This window comes from Numenius arquata, unplaced genomic scaffold, assembly GCF_964106895.1.
Source record: "Numenius arquata unplaced genomic scaffold, bNumArq3.hap1.1 HAP1_SCAFFOLD_49, whole genome shotgun sequence".
Lineage (NCBI taxonomy): Eukaryota > Metazoa > Chordata > Aves > Charadriiformes > Scolopacidae > Numenius > Numenius arquata.
The window spans coordinates 525,796-541,012 of NW_027415198.1; the positions used below are offsets into that span (position 1 = coordinate 525,796).

Consider the following 15,217-nt stretch of genomic DNA (forward strand, 5'->3'; position numbering starts at 1 on the left):
TGGCAGGCTGCAATGAGATCCCTCTCAGCCTTCCTTTCTCCAGGCTGGACTAGCTCATCTCCCTCAGCGTCTCCTCATGGGAAAGGCGCTCCAGTCCCTGACCATCTTGATCGTCCTTTGCTTCAAGAAAATTGATTCAGGCACTGAGCCTGGCAGGAGGACAGAGATGGCCAAACAGGAAAATTCACTCATAAACTTGGGGTGTGCTGCCAGTGCTGGAAGTGGCCAGTGCAACAGATTTGGGGTGCTACAAGTGCTCTGTGCCACCTTCCTCAACTGCCCATGCCACCAAAGGCACAGACCAGCCTCCTCTCTCCCGTGTCTGCAAGTCTCAGATGCCTTCTACAAGCCCTGGCTCTGCAACACCAACCCTCTTGTGTGACTCCTCACCCTGCATGGGCAGGCAGCTCAGCTAACTTTAGTGTGTTCCTCTTCCAAGCACTTTCAAGCCCATCCCAGCCTCTCCCTGGTTCTCCCTCTTGCTTCTTGTCTCTCTACCCCATCTCTCCCCTGTCCAGCCCAGAAAAGCAGCCCATTCTGGGCTGACCCCGTGGCAGTGCCCATTGATGGGTTCTGCAAAGCTCTGCAGACTCAACGCCACAGCCTCAGCCCATCTGATGGTCACAGTAGCTCCTGGGGGGCAGAGAGATGTCTCAGCACCACATTGGCCCCAGGGCTGAGGGCCAGACATGGCACGAGATGGCAGAGACCAGTGTCTCCCCGTGTCCCCTGCGCCTGTCTCCAAGACATCCTGACCACTGACAGAAAGCCCCTCTGTGTCAGCCCCTCTTCCAGGAGAAGACTCCGGGCCCCGGAGCTCCTCAGACTGCTCCATCCCTAGAGAAGCCTGCCCTGAGCTGGTGCATGCAGAGATTGATTTCTCTTTGTCGTCTTTTTTTTCCACCTTGGATGCACAGAGATGCTCCTTTGCTCTTCTCCAAGGGCGTCCCTGTCCCCAGAGAACATTTCACCAGGGAACTTTGTCTGATCTGGCCTCATTTGCCACTCCTGCCCCCTCCCCACGATCTCCACAGGGTCCTGCACTGTTGTTTCTGCTCCGCAGAGCGAGTTGGCTGTGATGACTGAAAGCCATGGAGGGACAGTCCCAGGCAGATCCCTGTGGATCATTCACCGTTTCCGGGGGAACTGGGCAACCACGGGTGAAGGCTCAGCCTGGGCCCATTCCCTAATACATTGCCCCACATTGTCCCATTGCCTAAGACTCTTCCCTCATCCCATGGAGAACCCAAACAAAGCAGCATGGCCTTGTGAGGACAACTTCCTCAGCCTGAGCTCAGCTTTGGAAGAAGAGCCAAACCTCCACACAGCGGCACTGAAGAAATCCCATTTTATTAAAGAGACATGAGATGGGAGGTCAGCTGTACCCCTGTGCCAGGCACACGTGAACAGGCCTCAGGGTCAGAAGGGCTGGGTTCATGCTTGTGGGGAAGTAGAAGGTTCCTGGACACACATGGTTATCACAGAGAAAAGGCCCAAAGCCCAGGAAGTTCCCCAGATGAATCTGAAATCACTTCTGAAGAGACATGGGCAGGTTAATGCTGCTGAGAGATTAGCGACAGAATCAGCTTCTTCGATGTGTCTTTCAGCTCCTGGTTCCTCATGCTGTAGATGAGGGGGTTCACTGCTGGAGGCACCACCGAGTACAGAAATGACACCACCAGATCCAGGGATGGGGAGGAGATGGAGGGGGGCTTCAGGTAGACAAACATGCCAGTGGTGATAACAAGGGAGACCACGGCCAGGTGAGGGAGGCACGTGGAAAAGGCTTTGTGCCGTCCCTGCTCAGAGGGGATCCTCAGCACGGCCCTGAAGATCTGCACATAGGACACCACAATGAAAACAAAACAACCAAATGCTAAACAGGCACTGACCACAAGAAGCCCAACTTCCCTGAGGTAGGAGTGTGAGCAGGAGAGCTTGAGGATCTGGGGAACTTCACAGAAGAACTGGTCCAGGACATTGCCCTGGCAGACGGGTAGGGAAAATGTATTGGCCGTGTGCAGGAGAGCATTGAGAAACCCACTGCCCCAGGCAGCTGCTGCCATGTGGACACAAGCTCTGCTGCCCAGGAGGGTCCCGTAGTGCAGGGGTTGGCAGATGGCAGCGTAGCGGTCATAGGCCATGACTGTGAGAAGATAAAACTCTGCTGCCATCATGAAGACAAACAGAAATAGCTGTGCAACACATCCCCAGTAGGAGATGGCCCTGGTGTCAAACAGGGAATTGGCCATGGCTTTGGGGACAGTGGTGGAGATGGATCCCAGGTCAAGAACGGAGAGGTTGAGGAGGAAGAAGTACATGGGGGTGTGGAGGCGGTGGTCACAGGCGATGGCGGTGATGATGAGTGCGTTTCCCAGGAGGGCAGCCAGGTAGATGCCCAGGAAGAGCCCGAAGTGCAAGAGCTGCAGCTCCCGTGTGTCTGCGAATGCCAGGAGGAGGAACTGGGTGATGGAGCTGCTGTTGGACATTTGCTTCCTCTGCGCACTGGAACCTGTCCAAGGAAGAAAAGGCAGTGACAAGTTACGGTGGACGTCTCAGAGCAAAACGTACTCCAGTTCTCATGGAACCCTATGGAGCTGTGTGATGGAGCTGCTGTTGGACATTTGCTGCCTCTGGGCATGGAGACCCCTGCAAGGAAAAAAAGTCATTGACAAGTTATGGGAGACTTTTAGCAGCAAAACCAAAGCCTTTTCCTACAGACCCTTCCCTGCTACACGCCTTACCCCCTGTATTCCTTTTCTAGGAGAGCTTCCTTCAGCTCCATGGCTGAAGCTCTGCTACCGTGCTGGTTGAACGTGCCATGAGGAGCTGGGCCTCTGCCCACTGGTGCCGAGGAGTCAGCCCTGCTCTGCAGCAGAGAGTTCACAGGAACGCTGGAAGCAGGGGCCAGTCCTGGTGTTTGACTTTGTCAGATAAAACCATGCCCAATGCACAAGGGTGTGCCAGTACCTGCACTCCCTCTTCGAAGGAGTGAGGGAGGCAGAGGCCAACTGAGAGCTTTTTTGAAAAAAAAATTCCCTCCGTCCCATTGTGGGATGTCAGAAACCCTCAGTATTCCTGCTGCACTCAGGGAGAGCAGAGTGAATCCTGCAAGGCAAGAGGATTGCCTGTGGCTTAGTACAGAGCAAGGGGAGCTGGGCTGTCCCTCAGCCCCTGACACACTGGGCTTGCGCCTTTCTGAGATGGAGGGCGATCACACGCCCTCAATGTTTCCCTGAAACGTCAGCAGAACCTGCTGAGAGCAGAGGGATCCACTGCAGACAACTAAATGTCTCACCCTTTCTCAACGTCTCAGCAACCACTTCCAGCCCAGGACACACAGGGCTCATTTCACCAACCCAACAGCATTTCCTTGGTCATAGCGTCTCTGCGCTTCTCCATGGGGCTTTCAGGTAACACAAAGATGCTATGGGACAGATTTGCATCCTGGAGGGCAGCTCACAGCTTGGAAGGACACCTCAAGGAGATACATCAGTTTTTTCACGATGTTATCTCACGAAGGGAAAACCAGCTGATTCCCCAGCCCCACAGGCTGCATTGTCCACAGCCGCACAGGCGAGAGGAAAGCTGGGACCCTTGTTCCCATGGACACACGTGCATGGGAGGACGCACAAGATCAATGTGTGACTCTGCAGCTGAAACTCCCATCCCCAGAGAGCCCGAGAGTGAGAACAAGAAAAGAGCAGCAATAACACAGACAAGTGGAGAAACAAGGGAAACTGCAGCGAGGGTCTGGCTGAAGGAGGCCAGGGCAGAGGCAGCCGGGTGCTCGGGACAGCATCACCCGTACCCAGCTGTGCCTGTCACCTCCCAGACACCGACACTGCCGGGCAGTCGCTCTCAGCCCCGCTGCTCCGCAGGGAGAATGGGGCAGGTGGCTGGAGAGCTGCACCACGGCTCTGCTGGAGCTCCGGCTGCAGAGGAGGTGGTTCATGCCTTGGACCCCACAGCCCTGAGGGCAGAGGCTTTGGTGGGAGGGGAGGCACGGGGGGGCTTGCTCAAGGGAAGGGGTCTGCATTGGAGGGGATCGTACGGAGTTTGCGGAATTCTCCCTCCCACAACATTTCTGGTTTAAGTTTCCTCTCGTTCCCTGGTCATATCCTTGCTGCCTGGACATTTTCCTCCTGGGAAGTGTCTCCCTGTGCCGTGTCTTTCCCTGTCAGCACTCACAGAGCCCATCCCAACCTCTGTGCACTCACCTTGGCCCTACAGACACCTGCCTGTTTGCAGGGCAGGGGCTGGGTTCATGTTCCTGTTTGCAGGTGCAAAAGGGCAGGTCAGAGCAACCCTGATGGTCCAGCAGAGGTGATGCTGGTGCTCTCCATGGGCAGAGGAGCGGCTGAAGGCCCCTTAGGAGGCTTCTTTTAGACCAACTGATGCCTCAAAGTTGCAGCTCAGGAATCACAGTGACTTCTGCAAACTCGAGAGATCCTTACACATTCATCCCTTTTTCCACCTCTCTCCCCGCACCCCCCGGATAAGAAACTGGAAACACAACCTGAGGAAATAGTTCCCTTGGAAGCGTGTAGGGGTGATCTGGAGCTGTGAGCAGCCCTGACCAACTCAACACCGTCTTGACAGCAGAAGGACCCTCTCCTGCTTCTCCCCAGAGCTTCTCCCCACACCGCTGTGGGAACAACCTGGGCAGACTGAGTGTTGACCCTGGCAAGAGACAAAGTCCCTGCGCTGGCACACAGCCCCCTGCGGTGCAGAGACCCTGCTCTGAAGGACAGCCCTGAGTACTCCTGGCTGCACACCCGGCTTCACACTCTGCAGCCTCCCCCAGGGGAAGGCAGCCGACATGCCCTGGCCGGCTGAGGGTGCAGCAGGGAAGCCGTGCTCCAAAGCACGTCCTTGTTCTACGCGGGGGAAACTGAGAGTCCTCCTGACAGATCCCATGGGCTGTGGGATGTGCCAGCTTTAGGAGGTCTTTCCAGGAACTGCAGCTGCATTGCCCTGCAGCCAGAGACTTACCGTGTCAAGGGCTGTGAAGATTTCTCTCCAGGCGAGCTCTCATCTGTCCTCCCACCCCAGGCTGCCTTTAGCCTCTGTCTTGCTTCCCTCCTCTCCCCTCGGTGCCTGCAGGCAGTGCCCTCAGCCCTGCTGCACTTGGCAGAGGAGCTGCTCCTGGGCAGAGCTGTCTCTCTGCCGCGCTGCCCCATGGCCAGGAGCTCCCTCCATCCCAGGAGCCCGGCCCAGCTCAGCAGCAGAGCAACAGCCCAAGGCAGTACCTTTTCTGCCCCCTCTGGAATCCCTTGAGGTGTCCCTGGGGCTGCAGGGGAACCTGCTGATGCAATCCCTGATGTTCTCTCTCTCAGCTGGATAGAGACACTCCTTTCCAGAAGTGTCATTTCCCTGCTGAGAGACAGAGTTAGCTCTAAATATCAACTTTCCTTGGCCCATCATTAGACAGGACAGCCAGACGGGGACAGACAGGCATCTCCTTTACCCCTGCTGAGGGAAGGGATTCAGCTGAGGGAATCGAGGCATCTCATCCTGCGTTTCTATTCCTAGCATTTGATGGAGACTCAGCTCCCTTCCATGCCTGCTAGAAGCCCACAGGAGATGGGATTCCTCTTTCCTCAGGTGTTGAGCTGTGCACAAAATAGGCACCTGCATGGGAGCCTCTTTTCTCCACTCCCACGCTAAGTAATGGAGATGGAGGGCGGGAGTGAAATGTTCAGATGCAAATGCCTGGGAACATTCCAGTTGCCAGAGGTGGTGCAAGGTACACGCAGGAAACTGCAAGCTGTAATGGGGACGGTGATAGAGACGGGGAAACATCTCGGGGATCGTACATGAGCCTGGTGGGAAATCCTTTAGCCAAGTGAAATGACAGCTGATGCCCAAATAAAAGGAACCTTTTCCTACTCCTGATGTTCATGGCAGTTCACAGAGGTGTTCATATGAATGGACTGCAGTCATGTCCTGTAGGGAGAGCAAGGTCTCTCTCTTTTCCACCAGCTGAATTTACTCAATCTCCAGTGACTACAATGGCATTTGTCCCAAGTTCAGCCCCTCATTGCCTAACAGAATTCAGGGCAGCTACTCAATGTTCCAGTCCAGGCCCACAGAGCTCTAGGAGATGCCAGGACGGGCAGGGACTGCACAGGACCTACAGGAAAGCCATTCCCATTAGGGCGGGTGTGTCACAGATGCCCCAGACTGCATCATAGAATCACAGAATCATTGAATGGTTCGGCTTGGAAAGATCCTTAAAGATCATCAAGTTCCAGCCCCCTGCATTGGGCAGGGACACTTCCCGCAGACCAGGTTGCTCAAGTCTCCCCAGAGACCTTCTCCAGGCTGAACAACTCCAGCTCTCTCAGCGTGTCCTCACAGCAGAGGTGCTCCAGCCCTCTGATCATCTCCGTGGCCCTCTGCTGGACCCGTTCCAACAGGTCCACGTCCATCCTCTGCTGAGGACTCTAGAGATGGATGCAGTACTCCAGGTGGGGTCTCACCAGAGCGGAGCAGAGGGGCAGAATCCCCCCTCCTTTCCCCGCTGGCCAGGCTGCTGGGGATGTAGCCCAGGATGTGGTTGGCTTTCTGGGCTGCCAGTGCACATTGACGGCTCATGTTGAGCTTCTTGTCCACCAACACCCCCAGGTCCTTCTCCTCAGGGCTGCTCTCAATCCATTCTCTGTCCAACCTGTATTTGTGCCTGGGATTGCCATGTCCCGGATGCAGGACCTTGCACTTGGTCTAGGTGAACTTCATGAGGTTCACACGGTTCCCACCTCTCCAGGCTGTCCAGGTCCCTCTGGATGGCATTCCTTCCCTCCAGCCTGTTGACTGCGCCACCCAGCTTGGTGTTGTCGGCAAACTTGCTGAGGGTCCACTCTATCCCACTGTCCGTGTCTCCAACAAAGATGTTGAACAGTGCCGGTCCCAGTACTGACCCCTGAGGAACACCACTTGTCCACTACTTGGACATTGAGCCATTGACCACAACCCTTTGCGTGTGACCATCCAGCCAATTCCTTAACCACCGAGTGGTCCATCCATCCGATCCGTGTCTCCCCAATTTAGAGACCAGGATGTCATGCGGGACGGTGTCAAACACTGCACAAGTCCAGGTAGATGACGTCTGTTGCTCTCCCCTTATCTACCAATGCTGTAGCGCCATCACAGAAGGCCACCAAATTTGTCAGGCATGACTTGCGTTTTGTGAAGCCGTGTTGGCTGTCACCAGTCACGCCCTTATTTTCCATGTGCCTTAGCATCTTCCTTGCCATCTCCAGAGCTCATGGTGAGCAATACTGGCCATAACAGGACTTTTTTACCCTCTCTCAGGAAATGGTTGGGTTTTTATGATTGTCTGTGCAGAAAGAGCAGTTCCAGTAAGAACCAGGTGAGCTCCCCCCATGCCTGTGGCTTCCTGGCACAGAGACTGTCCTGAGAAGGGGATCCAGGCTCTGCCACTCTCTGGAGAGGGTGTCTAATGAGCAATGTCCGTGGCACCAGGGGACACAAAGAGAGACTTTTGCGAGACCAGCCTTCATCTGAAACACTTCAGATTCGTCCTTGTGGACTGGCTGTCATGCTGTATATTGAAATACTGATGCCATTGGCATTGCCCAGGGGGGCTACCTCAGACGCAGGTTGCTCTGCTGCAGATATTTGTATTTAGGCAGGGGAATGCTTTTGTTGATTTAATGTTTTTTGTTCTTGTAGATGCTGATATTCTTAGGGAAATCACAGTAACTCTTGAAGGGTAATGGAAGGATTACCACCTCAGCGACCCTCCTGTGAGCTGGTTCCTGTTTGCCATTGTCTCACTGTCACTGGGCAGGGTGTGGTGTAAAAGGTGCTGAGCAGAGGAGGACAATCACTTCTTCTGGCTGTGCTCCTGCTCACGCAGCCCCGGACACTCTTGGCCGCCTTTGCTGATGGCTCATGTTTTGTCTGATGAAGCTCAAGGATCTCCAGGGCCATTTCCACCAAGCTGCTGCCCAGCCACGCAGCCCCTGGCCTCTGTCACTGCGGCCTGTAATTCCCCTGCGCAGTCCTGAGGCCTTTTTAGAAGATGTGTGCCAGGTTTGCTTTTTGCTTTCTCCCGTCGTGATGACCTTCCCAAATGGATCAGAGCAGCCCTGCTCTGACATCAGCCTGGTCTCTCAGCATCCTGGGATTCAACCTCTCTGGTCCAACAGCCTATTAAGGGATGACCATGCACTGCTGGATTTCACATGGTGTTCTACCTCTTAGGCACATGGAACTGGGAGGCCTTACCGGTGAAGAAAAAGGCCAAGAGTACCTCAGCCCTACCCACACCTACTTTTAGCAAATTCAGCAGTGGCCACACAGTCTCTTTGTTTCTTCTTTAACTGTTTCTGGAGTAGGAACAGCTCATCCTTGTGCCCTTGAACTCCCTCTCAAGTGTTCTTACTCTGTGGGAGCTCTGGTGTTCACAAATCCAACTGCATTTCTGAATTCCCCCTTTGTTTTTGATCATTGCATCCACATCTCGCATGGTTCCTATTTTCTATGGAACTTCCCTTTGAGTTTCTTGTTTCCCGAAGCTTCTCTCCTGATACCTCTGCTTGTTGTCCTGAGTATTGGTGTGACCACACTCTCGTACTTGAAAGACTCTGCCCTTGCAGACCAGCTCTACTGAGCTCTGCTGCCCCTCACTGCTGCTCACATGGGCTCCCCTACTCAAAGTCGCAAGACGTGGCCAAAGTCTGCTCCTCTCAGGTCTGGCATCTGCGCTCTTCTCCTTCCCCTTGGGAGGTGAGACCCCCACAATTTCACGGTCAAAACACTTCAAGGTCACACCGGTGTCCACCTCTTCCTTCTTTGAGAGTAACAGATGCAGATGAGCATCACCATTTTTGGCCAATCTGGCACCTGTGTCCCAAGCTGTGCCTTGACCAAGATCCTCCAAGAAACTCCAGGACAGTTTGCATGCTGCTGTGGTCCCCTTCCAGTGAATGCCAGAGTCATTTCAGCCAGCAAAGGGAGTTTAATAGACTCTTCACCACCCACGGCAATGTCACCCTTACCAGCCTCTCCTCTGACCATCAGCCACAAAGGTTCATTCAACTTGTTCGTCCCATAGAGGAGCTCCACACATCTGAGCAGCTCCTTCACACTGAGGGCACCTCCCTCCTGACCTTGCTGGCCTCCTGATCATCCTGAACCCCCCATCACAGCCCCCAGGCATGTGAGCTGTCCCAACACCCCTCCAGCTGTTATTCCCTCCAAGTGGAAGGAAGAGGTTGCACACACAGCTCCAGCTCCTCCTCTCTGTGCCCCAGGCTGAGGGCATTGGGGCACGTCTGGGCAGCAGCACCTCAGCTGGGCTGAGAGCAGACTTGCAGAGGGAAAACCTGCTTCCAGCCCATAAGACCTCAAATGTGCAAAGGCTCTGCTTCAGAGCAGAGACATGCTGGAGCGGAGGGCAGATGGCAGTGTGAAGCAGAAATCACATGCCCACAAAGAGAGCAAACCCTGCTCGCCCCAAGGCCAAAGAGAAAGAGCTGGTGTGTGCCCTTGGAGCAGGAGAGGGCTTTGCTGTCTGTTGTGTCTCTGCAGCCCCGAGGGCCTGTGCGGGAGGTGAATCTTATCTCAGGAAGGAAGGGATGATGTTGAAAACGTCCTTGGTGTGGACACCGTGTGATTCAGACCCACTGTAGAAATCATTGGCCTGACCCAGGGTTGTATCATCAAGGGGATGCTTGAACGCTGGAGGAGAGAAGAACTGGAAGAGTTTGAGGGTGAAGGAAGACGAGTGGAGACCCTGGTGTGATGTGCTGGGTGTTCATGCCCTGCCCAGCATCTACTGGATAGAGAAGGGACAGCCCTTGCGTCACTGCAGTGGCGGGATTCAGTCGCTGGCCCAAAGGCCCCGACTCTGTCTGAGATGCCCTGGGTGATGGCCGCCACACAGCTGGTCTGAACGGGGATGGGGTTCCTGTGCTGTCCATGGCAGGTGCAGGCAGTTGTGCTGCAGAGCCCTGGCACCTCCCACAGCACCACAGGCCTGATACCACGAGGTCAGCCGAATCCCTCTCTGCGCTGCCCCGAACATAAGGACAGTCACAGGTTCACTTCTCCTACATGTGGGCACCTTTTGTTGTTTAAATGTCGCCCAAGGGATTTCCCACTAACCTCCAAGAAGATGCCCCCAGATGCTGCCCCGTCTCTAAGAATTGCTCCACTAGAGCTTGCAGTTCCCAGCTGCATCTTGGTCACCGCTGGCACCAAATATGTCCCCAGGTGTCTGTGTCTGAACATCTGACTCCTGCCCTCCATCTCCATTCAGTACCAGGGGACCTGAGACAAGGAGCTCACAGGCAGGACCTGATTTTGTGCACATCTGAATGGAGGCAAGAGGAATCCCACCTCGTGGGGGTTTGTGGTGTGCCAGGGATGGAGCTGACTCCTCTCTTAGCTCTAGGGACTACAAACCCAGGATGAGAAGCCTCCGTTGACTCAGCGGAATCCCTTCCCTGAGAAGAGATTGAAGGAGATTCCTCTCTGGCATTGTCTGGGTGTCCTGTCTGAAACCACAACAGAACAGGTATTCTTGGACCTCAATCTGTCTGTGATTGAGAAATGCTACTGCTGGAAAGAAGTGTCTCTCCAGAGCTAAGAGAGGCAAAATCAGTGGTGATTTCAGCCTACTTCACAACAGTTTCCCCTGGAGCCCCAGGGACACCTCAAGGAATTCCAGAGGGGCAGAAAAAGTGCTGCCTTGGGCTGTTGCTCTGCTGCTGAGCTGGGCCGGGCTCCTGGGATGGAGGGAGCTCCTGGCCATGGGGCAGCGCGGCAGAGAGACAGCTCTGCCCAGGAGCAGCTCCTCTGCCAAGGGCTGAGGGCACTGCCTGCAGGCACCGAGGGGAGTGAGGTACAGAGAGGATAGAGGCAGCTGGGAGTCGGGGGACGGTTCTGAGCTTGCTCATGGGGAGATCTTCACATCTCTTGACACAGAAAGTCTCTGGCAACCGGCAAATTACGATAAGAATCCTAGATGGATCTTCTAGAGCTGACACATTGTATGACTGCTAGGACCTCTCAGGACGGCTCTCCTGGCTTCTCTGGTGTGGAGAAGGAGGACGTGCTGCAGAGCAGTGTTTCCCTTCTGCACCATCACAGGGACAAGGATTGAAGGCTGCCTTCTGCTGGGGACAGCCGAGAGGGTGTGAAGCTGGGAGTGCGTCCAGGGGTGCCCAGGGCTGTCCTGCAGAGCAGGGTCCCTGCACCCCAGGGGTCTGTGTGCCAGGACAGGGACTTTGCTGCCTGCCAGGGTCAGCTCTCAGCCTACCCAGAGATCTCCCCATGGAGCATCTGTGGGGAGAAGCTGGAGTGGAAGGAGTGACCACTGTCAGTAAAAGATCCTACTGCATTCACGAGGGATATCAGGGATGTCCTACTGCATGGGACAGGGCTGCTGAGAGCTCCAGATCACCCCCAGGACATTGGCAGAGGCAGCGTTTCAAGAGGAAGGGCAAGGCAGGGGCTCCATTAAAGACGAAGACTTTTCATTTTTCTGTGCTGTCAGCTTTCTCCCAAGGGAAAAGGGAAAGGAGCTCTCACTGAACTGAGGGATCAGCAGATCTGCCAGAAACCTCATACCGTGCCTTCCCCCACTCCTCTCCCTACAGACAGCAGCAGCATCACCTTTGCCTGCAGCATCAGGCTTTACCTCATCTACTGCTCAGGACCCACAAACAGGGAGATGTCCCTGGGCAGTGCCCTGCTGCCAGGAGGGGTCTGCAGGGCAGAGCTGAGCACAGGGTGGGTGGGGGGGCTCTGGGAGCAGTGACAGGGAGAGACCTGGGGACAGAGAGACAGCTCCCAGCAGGGACAGCCCCAGGCGGCAGAGAGCCAGGCCACCCCTCTGCATCCCTCTCTGCTCAGCTGCACAGGGAAAGGGACAACAGACGGGAGAAATGGACTTGGAACCTGGACTCTCCCACACTCACAAAAGGCCGTTTTCTTCCTCAAGGATGGTGTCAGGGAGACCATTCTCCCACGGAGAGAGGTGTAAGCACAGGACACCTGGGTGGTGACCAGCAGGTACTGGTGTGCAGAGCAGCTCTCCTGGCTCTGCCCCAGGGCACAGAGAGCCCTTTTGTCCCCCAGGGATCAGCAGTGTTCAGGCTAAAGGAAATGGGAAGGAGAGGGATTTCTACCCCTGCAAAGGACGTTCCCTCATTCAGCAGCAGAAACTTGTTTTCTGAAAAAGGAGCAGAATGAAATTATTCCAAAGAAAGAAAAGTGATTTTGGGGGGATTTTTGGGGAAAGAGCATGGGATGGGATTAAGGAAGTCTTCATTAGTTTTTCAATATTGTCTCCTCTTTCAACGTTGCCCCATGGCCAGAGAAAACAAATGTCCAACAGCAGCTCCATCACCCAGTTCCTCCTCCTGGCATTCGCAGACACACGGGAGCTGCAGCTCTTGCACTTCGGGCTCTTCCTGGGCATCTACCTGGCTGCCCTCCTGGGAAACGCACTCATCATCACCGCCATCGCCTGTGACCACCGCCTCCACACCCCCATGTACTTCTTCCTCCTCAACCTCTCCGTTCTTGACCTGGGATCCATCTCCACCACTGTCCCCAAAGCCATGGCCAATTCTCTCTGGGACACTAGGGCCATCTCCTACCGGGGGTGTGCTGCCCAGATATTTCTTTTTCTCTTTTTGATGTCATCAGAATATTTTCTTCTCACTGTCATGTCCTATGACCGCTACGTTGCCATCTGCCAACCCCTGCACTACGGGACCCTCCTGGGCAGCAGAGCTTGTGTCCACATGGCAGCAGCTGCCTGGGGCAGTGGGTTTCTCAGTGCTCTCCTGCATACGGCCAATACATTTTCCCTACCCCTCTGTCAGGCAATGTCCTGGACCAGTTCTTCTGTGAAATCCCCCAGATCCTCAAGCTCTCCTGCTCACACTCCTACCTCAGGGAAGTTGTTCTTATTGTGGTTAGTTCCTTGTTTGGTTTGGTTTGTTTTGTTTTCATCATGTTGTCCTATGTGCAGATCTTCAGGGCTGTGCTGAGGATCCCCTCTGAGCAGGGACGGCACAAAGCCTTTTCCACGTGCCTCCCTCACCTGGCCGTGGTCTCCCTGTTTATCAGCACTGTCTTCTTTGCCCACCTGAAGCCCCCCTCTATCTCCTCCCCATCCCTGGATCTGGTGGTGTCATTTCTGTACTCGGTGGTGCCTCCAGCAGTGAACCCCCTCATCTACAGCATGAGGAACAAGGAGCTCAAAGGTGCAGTGTGGAAACTGATGACCAGATGATTTTCTGAAACAATAAGCTGTCTTCTTCTACAAATCACTGTTAACGTAACTCATTATATGTCAAGCTCATGTACTGTAATTTATGTTAGTTTTAATTCTGTGTTTAGGCCTTTGTTTGGCTTTTGTTGTTTTTTTCTTTTTTGCTTTACTTTCTATAATGTTTTCTACCAAGAAAACCAACTTGTTTTGCTGTTTCGAATTATGCATTTTTCCAAATTTGTGAAATCTACATACTGTATAAATGAGGACCTGCTCTCTCTGTGTATTAAAATAAAATATAGAACCATCCAGCAACCTGTTGCCCAAAATCCTTCCTCTCAGGCTTTCTCTGGAGCTGCAGGGCAATGCCTGTGAGCAGAGGTGGAGGGGAAAGAGTCCGAGCACAGCAGCTCTGTCAGCGAGCACCAACCTTGGTCTTTTCCAATTTGTTCTCTTTCCACACCCACACTTGCCTTCTGAGCCCTTGCCTTGCTATGGAGCCCGAGTGCTCTGGCAGCTCATCCTCCTGCTGTGGGGCAGCCCTGGACCACAGGTCAGGACAGGCACTGGGCAATTCCCTTCCAGAGCTGAACTCCCTAACAGCACCTCCATCATATCAGAGACTCCTCAGGGCAGGGCATGAAGTCATAGTTCTTTTTATAAAGTTGGCATTTCCTTTTCCCAGGAAAGTGCCCCACATTTGAAAACACAAGTGCAGAGCTTAACCGTGTGAGTGTGCAAGGCGTGGGCACACAACAGAGTCCTTGCACAGCCAGGCATCCTAGGAAAGACAGGAAGGACCAGCAGAGCAGGTTCTTCTCTGGTCCTGTGAGTGCTGGACACCCCAAGGAAGCTTCCCCAGGGTAATTGTCACACACCCTGCCAGTAACAACCACCATTTCTGGCTCTGGCCTCTTATCCCAGCTTGGGGAGGCTGGTTGTCCCTCTAAAGAATCATAGAGTTTTCTAGATTGGATGGGACCTTTCAGATCATCGAGTCCAAGCATAAACCTAACCCTGACAAAAACAACCACTAAACCATGTCATTAAGCACCACGTCTTTTAAATACTTCCAGGGATGACAATTCCACCACTTCCCTGGGCAGCCTGTTCCAGTGCTTGATAACCCTTTCAGTGCAGAAAGTTTTCCTGATATCCAATCTGAACCTCCTCTGGTGTCACTTGAGGCCATTTCCTCTTGTCCTGAAGAAGTCCATGTTTGTATTGGACAGCTGAGATGTCCGCATGTACGTCGTGTGTGTGTGGTGAGATTAACTCCAGTGAGTACAAAGACCATCAGAAGTTCCTGGGAGTTCCTTGAAGGTCTGTGGGACAGACAGTTTCTTGAGATCCGTTCATTTTGAGGGTAACATCCTGGGAAAGCCGCTGGATGCAGCACAGGGATGGACTTCCTTGGACCGAGGTCCCTGTGTCCATTCCTCAGCCGTGGGGCATCTCCGAGAGGTGCAGAGCAGGAGACAGCCTGCAGGGCCGAGGGGCTGCAGCCTCTGGGGGTGGCCACCGGAGGCCAGGGAGTCTGCTGCAGGGCCTCTGCCGGTGCCAGGGAAGGACTCGTGTCTCTGAACAGCCCTGTCAGAGCCCTGACATTGCTGTGTGTGACGCCAGGAACAGCCCCCACCATCCCAAGGAGATTTCTCTCACTTGCCCTCTCTCACCTCTCTCACCAGACCGGCCTGGCTGAACAGAGAGCTCTGGTCACAACTCAGGGAGAAAAGGAGAGTTTGTGGCCTTTGGAAGAAAGGGCAGGGACCTCATGGTGACTACAAAGATCTTGTGAGGCTCTGTGGGGAGAAATTTATAAGGGCCAGAGTCCCACTAGAACTAGAACCCACTAGAAGAAAGGCCCACAAGAGTTTTATCTGGCTTCATATGTTAAGGACAATGAATAGGTTTCTATAAATACATCAGCAGTAAAAGGAGAACTAACGATAATCTCCA

The 15,217-nt window shown here is 54.1% G+C and overlaps 1 protein-coding gene and 1 pseudogene across 1 annotated transcript; one reads left to right on the forward strand and one right to left on the reverse strand.

The window, feature by feature from the left end:
* Positions 1-1,553: 1,553 nt before the first annotated feature.
* On the reverse strand, positions 1,554-2,144 carry LOC141478483 (olfactory receptor 14J1-like). The gene has a single exon (XM_074167525.1). The coding sequence runs from the start codon at positions 2,142-2,144 to the stop codon at positions 1,554-1,556; it is 591 nt and encodes a 196-aa protein (XP_074023626.1).
* Positions 2,145-12,362: 10,218 nt separating this feature from the next.
* Positions 12,363-13,279, forward strand: LOC141478497 (olfactory receptor 14J1-like; annotated as a pseudogene).
* Positions 13,280-15,217: the final 1,938 nt, after the last annotated feature.

Bases quoted from the DNA above. Each gene is read 5' to 3' on its own strand.
- LOC141478483 (XM_074167525.1), bottom strand. From the start codon at position 2,144: ATGGCCTATGACCGCTACGCTGCCATCTGCCAACCCCTGCACTACGGG.